Raw genomic sequence first — 13,210 nt, 5'->3', positions numbered from 1 at the left:
AACAATTTTTGGGAGTAATTTGGCTGGAGTAATTTATGTTTTTAGTGTCAAATTTCGGATATTTTGAAGATATAGGAGGAGTACTTTTAGTTGCACATCCCTCTGGTATCAGCTCGTTTGGTGTTTTTTCGCTTACTGATAGTTAATGTGAACAATTTTGGAGTAAATCCGACTGGACAATTTACGTTCTTAGTGTTAACTTTTGGATTTTTTTGGAGATATAGTAGTAGTGCTGGTAGTTGCAATTATCCTTGTGAAAACTGCCTCTGTTACCAGCTCGTTTGGCGTTTTTCGCTTACTGAAAGTGAATTTGAACAATTTTCGGAGTAAGTCCGACTGGAGCGATTTATGTTTTTAGGGGTCGTTTGGTTGGGGATGGGATAGACAGAATTATCCCATGGAATAAGTTATCCCACCACATATATGGGATAACTTATCGCATCATTATAGTGGAAATGATGGGATAAATAATCTTGGGACTGGCTAATACTTCTAACCAAACATAGAATAAAACAACCCTACATCTTATCCCGGGATTACTGTCCCTTATCCCTCACACCAAACTAGCCCTTAGTGTTAAAAATCGGTTATTTTGAAGTATAGAAGGAGTACTGTTAGTTGCAATAGCCTTGTGTAACACTCCCACTGTACCAGATTGTTTGGACATTGGCGTTTTTGCGTTTACTCTAAGTTAATTTGAACAATTTTCGGAGTAAATCTGGCAGGAGCCATTTATGTTTTTAGTTTTAAATTTTCGATATTTTGAAGATATAGGGGTACTGTTAGTTGCAATTATTCTTGCTTGGCAAACAAATACATCTTAAAAATGTTAGTTAGAACTGAACTTAGTTTGAATCTCAAGAAGATAACAGTGCTGACCATTTTAAGATGGAGTAATTTGTACTTATGAAGCTATGTCAAGAAGATTGACTGACATTGGGCAACCTGAATTTTTCAAGTTCTAATACTTGAAAACGGCTTCCATTCTTGTGACTGGATATGGAATTTCCTGTCTTCCGTTTATGTTTGGTCCTTTATTGTGATGTTGATTCTAAGATTGTAAGTTTGTGGTTATTTGTCCACAATAATGTAGATTTTTGTATTCAGGTAGAGATTAGAATACCAATTGTTGCTAATAATTAGGTCAGCAAAGATGCTACTTTGAAAAGGAGGTGGATGTTATTCTTTATAAATAAAAATCTTTAGGGTCTTATGTTCATCCCCAAGAGAGAAACTTTGAAGTTTCATGGATCAATAAGTCTAAGGAAATTGGGAAATTAATGATGATGTCACACATTGTATTGTGGTCGAGTGGATGAAATAGAGGCTCACATTCGGTGTCCGATGTGATAAGAATGTGCTATCGAGACTTACATATTGTTCTATAGAGTGATTGTTATTTGTTAGACCAACTATATTGTTTGAGAGTGTTGGCAGTTAAGAATTTTATATGTTCAATAGATGAATGTATCGAGATAAGGATGCTCAGATGGATGTGTGATCACATTAGGAGAGATAAGATTAGGTGTGAAGATTTGCGAAATTTACATGGTCATGTGGGAGTGGCCTTAAAGGTGGGACAAGATGCGGAGAGGGAGAGTGAGATTGCTCGAGCATGTAAAGAGGAGGAGTACAAATGCCCTAATGAGGAGGTGCAAAAGGTTGGTAGTGGTAGGTTTAAGGAGAGGTAGGTAGATCGAGAAAGAATTGGGGAGATGTGATTAGACATAACATGACCTATTTTTCAGCTCAAGAGGACTTAACCAGGATAGTTAAAGCATGGAGGTCAAGGATGTAGAGGGTTAGTAGTCATTTGAGTGATTTATCTTTTTCCTATAGGAGGGAGAGCATGACTCTAGCTTTGAGCACCATGCTCCCTTGTCTATTTATCAGTATCATATTATTATTATTATTATTATTATGCAAAGTCGAGCGTTTTTCGAAAACAGTCTCTATACCACCAGGAGATAGGAGTATGGTTTGTGAACATTCTACCCTCCCCGGACCCCACTTATGGGACTTCATTGGGTATGCTATTGTTGTATTATCTTATTCTTCAATTGTATTGCTTTTGCTGTTGTTATTTTGGTTTACTTTTTGGCTGTTAGTATTTTCCTTTTCTACCATACTTTCACCACAACTTTTATTCTTGTATTTATCTAACCTGTCTTTGAAATTACATTTCTTGAGCCGAGGGTGTATCAGAAACAACCTTACTCAAGGCAGGGGTAAGATTTGCGTACACCTATCCTCCTCAGATCCCACTTGTGGGATAACTCCGAGTGTGTTATTATTGTTGTAGGGTCGGATGTTCCTCCAATATCGAGGAGACACATTCTCACATGTTTTTGAGTGTTCTTACTCCAAACATATGTGGCTTACATTGCTCTAATAGATGGCCATTGATAGACTGATTGGTGATGTCTAACAAAGAAATCTATTCAACTGCTCTAGTACTCTTCTTCATTTGCATTGCCTCTGTCCCACAATATACACCTCCGAGACAATTGCTTCGGGTCTGTCACCACTCCAGTAATTAATGAATGCTTCTTTTAGGGTGCAGTAGACTGGATTTTTCACTGGAAAATTATAACTATATATGAGGGAGAATACTTGACTTTTGTAGTCGTCATGGGGCTGTTATAGTGATTTCAATTTCTTAATCCTCTAAAATTGTGACATGTAGCTAATAAAGTTACTTGTATTTCTGGTCTTGCCACATGGGCCATTGCACCTGGTCTATTATAATATGAGAAATTACTCTATTCGTTGAGTTTTTCCTTGTGTTTTGAGTTGTTTAATAATCGCTAAATCCTTTTAGAAACTTCGTTTATAATGATATTCTAAAAAAATCCTTTATAATGTTCTGCTTCTCTTGCCAAGTTACTCGGACTCTTCACTTTCGGTGCCGCACCCGTGTCGACACGACATGGGTGTTTGTGTGGGATCCGTACATGATCTGGTCAACCGATTTTGGGTACTTTGATCAAAATCGACTGGAAAAGGACGGACAGATTTAAGAAATTTTGTAATCAAAACAAAAGCTAAGGTGAAATTGAAGAAAATGGAATACCTTGTATATAGAAATTTCTATGTTATTGTTTTTCTTTTTATCTCTCAAGATTTTCTTCTTGAACAATATTTTCTCCTCAAGTTTTCTCATAATTTATGTTTTATAACTCTATTTTTAGATATTTAAATTATTTTTTGCCGAATCTCCGCACCCGTATCCATCCCTAGATCCATATCCCCGAATCTTTAAATTGACACCCACACCCGAGTCCGAGCAACTCAGTTCTCTTGTACATTGCATATTATTTAATCAAGTCAGTTGTAAAATATAAAATTAGAATATCCAATAATTAATTTTATCTATTGAATCACTTGTGTTTTATGGCTTTATGAATAGGTCCTTTATTATTTGTACAAATGTTGGAATATTTATTAGATGATATGATAAAAAAACTTCGATTTGACTATTTTAGCATTTTCCCATCAAAGTTGATTATTTATTTCATCTTCAAATAATTAAAATAGCAATTGGTGGAAAAAGTTACCTTATATTTGTTGCTAGTGGGAGGTGGCATGTATCCTATGGATTTAGTAGAGGTGCACGAAAGTTGACCCATACACCACGGTTATCAGAAAAGAAAATAGTCGTGATAAAATTAATGTTATATCTGAGTTTCTATTTTACATGTTTTTAAAAAATTAATCTCACTAATCACTATTTCTCGGTGTACCTTACGTCGTGGCCATTTTATATATGATCAAAAACCAACTCTTTCATGGGTTTAACAAAAAATTATTGATAAGATATATTTAAAATTAGTTAAAATTTTTCGTATAATAATTGTTCTCTACAAATGTCACGATTCGAACCGGGCCCTGGCTGTGACGGACATTCCAAACCAATGAAGGGCCTGAGATGACCCCTTAGCATTGTATCATAAGCACAGTCATACTTAAAGTTGCGAAAACAAGACGATATAAAGAAAAAGATTCGGCATTTAAATAAAGAAACATTTATGTCTTAAAAACCAAATTCAAACATTTACCCAACACCTGTCTACGAAACCTCTAACTTTAAGAATAACTCCTTAGTCGGGACATGACCCCCGACTATACCATAAAAATTATAAATACTGGAACATAAATGTAAATGAAAAGTAACATTGCCTTCCAGATGATAGAGGGCTCACCACTTCTCAACAGTTGTCCAAGCGAGAATACGAACAGCCTAGTGCTGCACAGAATCACGGGAAAGTGCCTCTGAACCTACATCATGAAACAATGTAGCATTCGAGGACGGTCAGTACAACGAGTACTGGCATGCAACCCAGGGAAATGGAAATAAACATTTAATAAGGCAAGTCATAACTCATTTAAGTGTCCATAATAATAATAATAATAATAAAGTAGGGGATCAGGGACATGAGACATAAAGACATAACCTTTTAAACTTAATCTTGAACTATGTAGCTTTTCACCGTCATCCAATAACCCATGAGCTATATGGGTCTGGTACTCCCCAACCGGCGGGGCCTCAGTCCATGTTTTCCACACGTACTGAGATTAGGCTAAAATCACCAATAGACTAGAGCCACCATATTATCCTCATGTTAAGGACACCATTCGTCGCCCAATTATGGTACGACATCCCTATGCCGGCAAACATAGGTTTCGAGCATTGCTCACGAGGACGTACACATTCACGGTGAGGCTACATAATTCCCTTTTAAGGCCCAATTAAAACATTTTTACACACATTATTATCCATGGAGTCTTTTATTAAGGCATTCCCATATTGGTATCGTTATACCAAGACTTGCAAGCCATTCATGACACGCCAAACCGTTTTCATATAATGTTTTAGACTCCCAAATTCGTCATTAAAGTTCATAAACATAACCCCCAAGTGTTTTCAAAAAGTCATTAGCCTTTCATTCTTTCATCTCATACCTTATTCAAAAGATGGTGTAAGAAATCATAATTCCCATAAAGAAAAAAAATCAAGTTTTTGAAGTGGATTGAGGACCATATTCTCATCTTGCAAAATCCTTAAAGGCTGTGATCCATGTTAACAAGTTCACCATTTTTATAGAACATATTACATCTCAAAATCCATTAATAATGCTTAGAAAACCCATAAAACAAGAAGAGAAATCAATATAAAGTATTTCGCAACAATCTCCTCAACCCTAGTTTCAATCAACCATTTAAATAACACGTAAATTCCAAGTAAATTAACACCATATAATAATACTTAATAGTAAAGGAGTGTTCAACATGCCTTTTTGATGAATAAAGCATGAATCTGAGTCTTGAATCTTGAACCCTAGGTGTTCTTGCCTCTTAAAATGCTTTGGGAAAGAAGGAAGAGTTTTTGGTGTATCTTTCTGAGAAAGATCGTAACTCAGTGTTCAAAAAGGGTTTTAAGCATATAAGAATCGGACCTCATAAGGAAAATGACACCAAAATACCCCTAAGCTTACCCAAAAACAAGTCCCCACGGCTTGACTTACGGACCATAGGTTGAACCTACGGGCCGTAGGTAAGGTCTTGGATATCAGACCTCATTTTTCAGTCCTCAGGACCTACCTACGACCTCACTTACGACCCTCTTAGGTTGTACCTACGGACTGTATGTAGGGTCGTAGGAATTAGACCCTTTTCAGCTCTTGCAACCCTACTTACAGACCTAACTTATGACCCCCGTAGGTTGAACCTACGGCCCGTAAGTTAGTGTCGTAAGTAGTCAGACAGCTTGACAGAGCTTCAGTAAAATGGCCATAACTTTTTACTCCGACATCGAATTAACGCGAAACTGGATGCGTTGGAAAGCTAATTCAATTATCTATCATTTGGTGGGTCTTGAGCTAAAAAACACTATATATTCTAGGAGTTATGCTCGTTTGAAGTTGACTATAGCAAGACATTCCATGAGAAATCAATCTGTAAAAGAGGTTTTGACTTGGCCTAAGAGTTTGGAGTTACTTGAGGCCTTAATACATGTATAAATCACTTCCAATACTACAAGGACATGAAGTTATTTTCACATGTACTTGCATTTTATACAACGTTGGGTGCACGAAGGTTCTAAAGTTTTCGGAGTGTGACAACAAACCATATAATGGTTATGGAGAACTTTCTTCTGTTGTAGTAACATTTCATAACTCTTTTTCTTCTTTCTTACTACTTGTATTAAATAATTTTTCTTTCTTTCTCTCTCTTCTTTTTTTTTAGTAAAAGAGGGTTGTACAAATACCTTGGTGAGAAAAAAGAGAAGGGGTTAAGATTGTTCTGAACTTTAGTGATGGTATGATGTTATATTTTATTTCTGTTTAACCAAGTGTTGGTTCTCGTGTAATTAAATTTTTTCCTAATCATGTTGCATGGAATGAACAAAAAAATTGTGAACATTTTTACCCATTGCTTTTGATATATCAATGACACATTTCAAATACGGAAAGTTGAATTATTGATTAAGTTAAAAATGAGAATTAAAATTCTTAACATATTAATTGAGAATCAATATTCTTAAGCATATACTATATATGAAGAACTAATTGATTTTTGAGGTTCATTTTGATGAATTTAGTTCCTTTTTTCTTAATTTCGTTTAATACTAAGCTTAAATTATGACTTTGCTTAAATCACCACATTTAATTAGCATAAATCCACGTGAAATTATGAATGAAATTAAGACATAATAAATATCAAAGAAATGTATTTCTATCTATAGCTAAGAAAATAATATGCTCACAAATTCATTAAAATGCTAATGCTTTTCAATTTATAAAAAGTTGTAATTATTTTATATATTTAAATCATGTTACCATATAAAATATCAAATCACTTGAGTTTGGGCCGGGCTTAGCACATGCCTTATGAAACTAGTGTGTTTAGAAAGAACATGCCAGTCCTACCACAATGTAATGTGAATTACTCTGGGAATCACAAAATGTCGGTGTTAGGGATGGTTATCTTAACTGGTTAAAGACACATCTTTCTCAGTTGATCTCGTAATGTTCATTTCAGCATAAAGGTGTTCTGTCTAAATTTGCAGGCCCGACAGAGTACGCTTACATGTACATGTGATTTTTATTTACAAGAAAGTACTTGTCTTGGGCCTCTTCTCTTGTTTCTCCTCCATGACTTTGACTGTTCTTCGAATTTTTTCTGATTTGAAAAAATTAATTTGACACATTCATTTCTTGTAACTTTGTTGCTACAGTGGACATCTTTGGTGTAAAATGAACCTTTTTAATGCTAGGTCTCTTAGGGGATCATTCTTTTATCTTCTGTTTATTTCTTCATTTCAATTGAAGTTCTCCTAATATTTCTGGTTTCATGTTCTTAGTCACCACTCTTTGTTGTTTAGGTTGTCATCTTGAATCTCCTGGTTTTCTGACTTCTTTGCAGGGTTCACACATTCAGCATTTGCTTTAGGATATGAGGCAGGGATCAATAAGAGCACAATAGATGGAAATTTAGTTCCTCCTGGTGGTCTGGTTACCTTTGTACAAAAGGGAATTCAATATCTTGAATTGGAAGCAAATGTGAGCAATGTAAGTGGGAAATTTATCATACTTTGATATTTGAGTCCTGGGTTTAAGATCTTTTGAGAACTTCCAACTGACTGCTAATAAATACGGCATGCAGGATGATACAGATATGGACGAGGACTTCCAGTTTTTACAACCCATTGATCTTATCACGAAGGATGTGTATGAGCTACATAAAATAATAAAAGAAAAAAAAGAAAAACTTCGGAAAGAAAAACATAGGGGAAAGGATAAGGATAGCAATGACCGTGAGATGGAGCTTGAACGGGAACCTGCTAGAGAAAGAGAGAAGGAAAAACAGCAAAAGGAAAAAGAGCGAGAGCGAGAACGAGAGAGAGAGAGAGAAAGAGAAAGAGAACGAGAACGAGAACGAGATAGGATTGAGAAGGATAAGGAGAGAGAGAAAAATAAGGACAAAGAAAAACCACGTGAGGATCTCATGGACACAAAACCCAATGGAGATAAAGAGGTTGTTAGACACGAGGAGAATGGAAAGGCTGGAGGTATAATATTTCTATATCTTCTCACTTGTAAATCTTTACAAACTTTACTGCAAGACATTCTGGAACGTACTTGCATCTGGTACATTTGGTCTGAACTTTATTAATCGCATTAAAGCATCAAGTTCCTACTCACCTGACTTTTTAGAGTTTCAAAATAGATCCAGAGCCCATGGAGATTTGCACAAGCTCAACCTCCTTGCCATGTGAAATACGGAGTTCTGATTTACTGATTTTGGAAGGCCATACATCTGAGGTGCGATTAGATACTTTCTACAGCTCCTCAAATCAGTATCATTCTCACTTAGTGATTTGAAAAACTTGATATCAGCGTGACTTTTTTCTTGTTCTTAAACTTCTGCAGGTTTTTGCATGTGCCTGGAGTCCAGACGGTTCACTTCTTGCATCTGGGTTAGCACATTAGTATTTCCTTGATTCTGCTCCAAATTAGGAATCAAGTTATATTCCATTTTTGTTCTCCTATCTCCATTTTGCGCAATTTAGCACTTTGGAGATAATCATTTTTCTTTTTTTAAGGTGTAGTTGTTAGTAGCTAATTCATCTCACAGATCTCTTTTAAACCTCTTACTCTCTGGACTAATTTAGACTTTATCGAGTGTTCACATTTGTGTGTTAGATTAGATGAATTTTTTACCTGGTTCATACATCAGCCATTTACTAGTAGGAAATATCATTTAGTCTTGTTAGAGCACTTCTAATATTATTGTTTTTATTTTGTATATATTTAACTTAAGTCTTCACTTTTAACTTTGTTATGATGATAACATCAGTTGAGCTTAAATGGTGAAGTGAGAATTCATATAGCCAACCCCAACTTGCTTGGGATTGAGGCATAGTAATTGGTTGTATACATCATATGTTTACTATAGAGGAGGATGTCTTATGGGGAAATGGGTAACCAGCTGTGTTTATATAGTATAATCATCCCTTCTGTGAATGAAATACCCTTCATCAAAAAGTATACAGTTGTAATTAGTAAACACCACACATTGGGGTGAGGCATACAGTAGAGTCAATCTAAAAGGACTTTGTCCAATAGTAGAAATTTAAGTCCCAGAAGTAATCAGGTCTATATACGTGAGGGGCAAATATCAAATTAGCAATCCTTACTATTCAAAAGGGCAATATACCGGTAGAGTAATGTTTCATACCTAGATGGTTGGAGATATTTGTGAGGACAACCATTTGCCTTCTTAAAGCATGCCTGCTTTTCAGCATATGACTTATCAAATATCTGAAGGATTTGCTTTACATTGAACCATGAATTAGTTCATTGAAGGAAATAGCTTGTGTTGAGAATTTTGTCTATGATGTCTCTTCGTGAGATTATTACCCTCCTTCAGATTTCTTGACTACAATAGATCTCTTCTTGTGGTTCAAGTTCTCTACCTTGTCACTGTAATGCTACCATTGACTTGTATGATCACAGTTAATAATATCAACATCTAAAAAATCATTTTATTTTGAAATGAGACTATTAGCCTGTTTGGCCAAGCTTATATTTTCCCAAAAGTGCTTATTTTTAGAAAGCGATGTGTTTGGCCAAGTTTTTGAGAGAAAATAAGTGCTTATAGCCTCTAGGTAGTAGCAGGAGCTGTTTTGCGGAAGCTAAAAAAACAGCTTCTTCCTAAAAGCACTCATTTGAAAAGCACTTTTGAAAAAAATATATTTAAAAGTTCTTTTAAAAAGTTAGGCTAAACACTAATTGCTGCTCAAAAATGCTTTTAAAATTTATTGGCCAAATACAAAATACTTCTCATAAAGGGTGTGTTTGGTATGATGGAAAATGTTTTCTTATTTTCTCTTTTTTGGTTGTAGTTAAATGTTGGAAAAATGTTTTCCATAACAACTCATTTTCCTCCATTTGAAGGAAATGACTTCCCTCATGGGCCAAGGGAAGTCATTTTCCGGAAAATGATAAATGTGACTTATGCCCCACCCCCACCCCTCTTCCCCACCCCAACAACACTCATATTCACATTTCTCAAAAAATTCACATTACTATAAAATATTTTTCACTGTGCTTTGCTTCAATTTTTCACTGCTTGAAATAAAAATAGTGAAACCCAATTTTTTTCTTTTCCAATGTTCGTTGAATGTATTGTTATTTCCATATGCATAGAGGAAGACCTACCTATGTTACTTTTGCTAATTGCATATTTCATTTTGCCATCGATGTAGGTTGTTTCACAAGGTTGAATAAGTTTGTCGTTCCGTTGTATTTCTGTTGATTGTAGTATCTTGAGATTGTCCTAACAAACTGTTGAAAAATATCTCCTATATTTGCTAATTAGTAGTTGATTAAATTTAGTGATTGTAATATTTTAGTATTCGATATCGATATTATTTGCTATGCTTAAATTAGTTCTTACAAATTGTTGAGTTGCTAAAGGCACTGATATACATACTAGTTAACAGTTAGTAGTATTTTCTAAAAATTTTTTTTTTCACTCACCAATCAAACACTAGAAAATATTTTTCTAAAAAATATTTTGTACTCACCAACCAAACACCATAAAATATTTTCCACTCGTCAACCAAACGTGAGAAAATAAGTAGAAAACCAACTTATTTTCCAGAAAAACTCTTTCCAGGAAAACATTTTCCATGGAAAATATTTTCCATCATACCAAACACACCCAAAAAGTGCTTTTTTGAAAGCACTTTTGAAATAAGCATTTTTTAAAATAAGCTGATTTAGAAGTTTGGCCAAACAGGAAATCTTGAACAACATGACTTGCTAATAACCAAAATTATGAATGTCATTACTATGTGTATATATCTCATCCTACATTTCTTGAGTTCAGCACTCTAAATTGCAAAGTCGTTTGAACAAGTCAAGACCAGCCTTAAATTTTTATTAGGATTTACCTTTTCTTACTGCTAATTACAAAATCCTGAACTCAGGTCTGGAGATTCTACTGCTAGGATTTGGACAATTGGAGATAGTCCTTGTAATTCCCATATGCAAAATGGGCCTGTAAATGTCATGGTATTAAAGCATTTTAAAGGTCGGACAAATGAGAAAAGCAAGGATGTCACTACACTTGAGTGGAATGTAAGTTTTTTTGGAGATTGCTACTGGCTGTCCTTTTTATCTGTCTTTTTTACTTTCTGTATATATGACTTCTTTCTTGTGTAGGGCGAGGGAAACCTACTTGCAACAGGTTCTTATGATGGCCAAGCAAGAATTTGGAGCCGAGATGGTAAGTACTCTTCTTTAACATTTTCTTACTGTTGAACAATGGGACATGGGAAAATGCAAAAATAAAGTTAGTACTGACGATATTGAGTGTATGAGATACCATTTAGTGGTAGGAGATGTAATCCTCTATGTTTAATGAATTTTATAAATTATTTTGGGGGAGGAAGTAGATTATTTTATTATTTTAGCACCAAAGAGGGTGCTGCCTTACAGCATGTGCAAACAAACAACTACTAAACCTCAGTCTCAAACTAGTTTTGGTCAGCTATATGAATCCCCACTTGTTAGTTGTACTACTGTATACATGATAACTTCCATAGAAAAGCTCTAACCTTTCTGGAATTGCTAGCCTTTGCCTGTGAATGATCAGTCCTCTTGAAATCACTTTGCTACTATAGTCAACATCAATGCAATTCATCCCTCATTTCTCCTTTTCTTATTCAACTTCCCTTTTTGAGAATGAATCAGAATCCTCATGCCCAACTAAGAAGACCGGTAATTCCCCCCTTGAAGAACTATGATGGATCAGGGATTTGATTCCAAAAGGCATGTGAGGGACCCGATTTATTGTCCACCAATCTCCGTAGAATTTTAAACATCTATCGCCTTGAAAGGATAGTTGTAAATACATATAAGCAGCAGAAGCTGCCTAACTTATGCTACTCAATAAAGGTAACCTCCTTCCCATTAGTTTTCAGCCTTGAGAGAGCTGTGAACCACTTACAAGACCAAAAAGATGATCTGTATCAGGAGGTTTCTGCAAGCTAATGAAAGTTTAGTTGTAAAAATATACTAGCTATAGTATCCCGCTAATTTAGCCCCTGTTCTTCAATGGCAAAGATAGTATAGCACAAGATGTGTGGTAGGCGCACTTCACGAGGTTGAATTCTATTGGTTACGAAGTCTGATATAAAAGAGGAGGAACTAGATGGCGAACCTATTACCTGTCAAATTTCAAATCTGATGTCAGTAGATTTCATGATTATAGCAAAAAAAAGAACCAAAATAGAATCTACCATGGTAGCCTCCTTCACATCAGTTTTCTTGTGAGAGAGATGTGAACCATTTTTTAGACTAAAAAGAAGACTATCTGGAGGTTTCCAGGAATCAATTTATTGAAGGGTATGGTCAATGGACAAAAGATGTAGGTGATTTTTTCTGTTTGTCTAAGCCTGGTGAGTATAATTGTGCTGGTGGGAGGTAGCAATTGTCCAATGGAGTCATCGAGGTTCGCATAAACTGACCCTGACAATACCTTTATTTTTACAAGGCCAGTATGTAACTGGCAAATAGCAATGTTGTTCCTGTCAATGCCAAGTCATTTGGGCAACTGCTAGTAACCTCTTCATTGGCCTCTTGAGGGTTAATTTGATAGCCTCCTACAAGACCGAAAATGAAAGATCTACGGGTATTACGAAGTTTCCCAGTTTGATCAATTGGTCAAGATTGTTAACAATAGATCTCCCTGTCTCAACATCTTTGAGCACCATGCATACCCCTCTCCACCCCGAGAACACTTGAAGAAAATGAAAATGAAGAAACAAGCAAGTTCCTGGCAGAACAATAACTGAAGAGATTATTAATTATGTCTGTGATATGTTTATAAGTATATTTTATCCGGTGGTATTGGGAGCCGAAGGCCATCTTGTGCAGCAAATATGTCAGAGTGCTCAAGATAAATAAATTTTCTGATTCATACTGGTTTGCACAAATGAGCTAATCCTCTCTTGAAGGGTCCTGCAACGAATGTTGAATGCAACAGCTAAATTTCTGCAAGCGTGATCAAGAACACATTTGTAGAAATGGCATCGTCTTAGGCGACCTGAAATTTCACTATCACTTTCTACGAATAATTGTAAGGGATGCCCAATCATGGCTTTGTTCAATTTCCTTGCCTTTTCCATATTGAGTCCCCC

At 35.5% G+C, this 13,210-nt stretch overlaps 1 protein-coding gene across 1 annotated transcript in view; it reads left to right on the top strand.

Annotated features, from left to right (window-relative positions):
- Nucleotides 1-7,425: 7,425 nt before the first annotated feature.
- Nucleotides 7,426-13,210, top strand: part of LOC107867198 (WD40 repeat-containing protein HOS15) — a gene marked incomplete at its 5' end in the record, with an annotated part of 10,183 nt that continues 4,398 nt past the window's right edge. Inside the window, 6 exon segments of the mRNA XM_047411145.1 lie at nucleotides 7,426-7,571; nucleotides 7,666-8,071; nucleotides 8,230-8,324; nucleotides 8,433-8,479; nucleotides 10,997-11,147; nucleotides 11,232-11,295. Of these exon segments, the coding sequence (XP_047267101.1) occupies nucleotides 7,426-7,571; nucleotides 7,666-8,071; nucleotides 8,230-8,324; nucleotides 8,433-8,479; nucleotides 10,997-11,147; nucleotides 11,232-11,295 (909 nt within the window).

Source organism: Capsicum annuum, chromosome 4 (genome assembly GCF_002878395.1).
Source record: "Capsicum annuum cultivar UCD-10X-F1 chromosome 4, UCD10Xv1.1, whole genome shotgun sequence".
Lineage (NCBI taxonomy): Eukaryota > Viridiplantae > Streptophyta > Magnoliopsida > Solanales > Solanaceae > Capsicum > Capsicum annuum.
The sequence above is the reverse complement of the archived record's forward strand: the minus strand, read 5'-3'. Positions and strand labels throughout refer to the sequence as shown.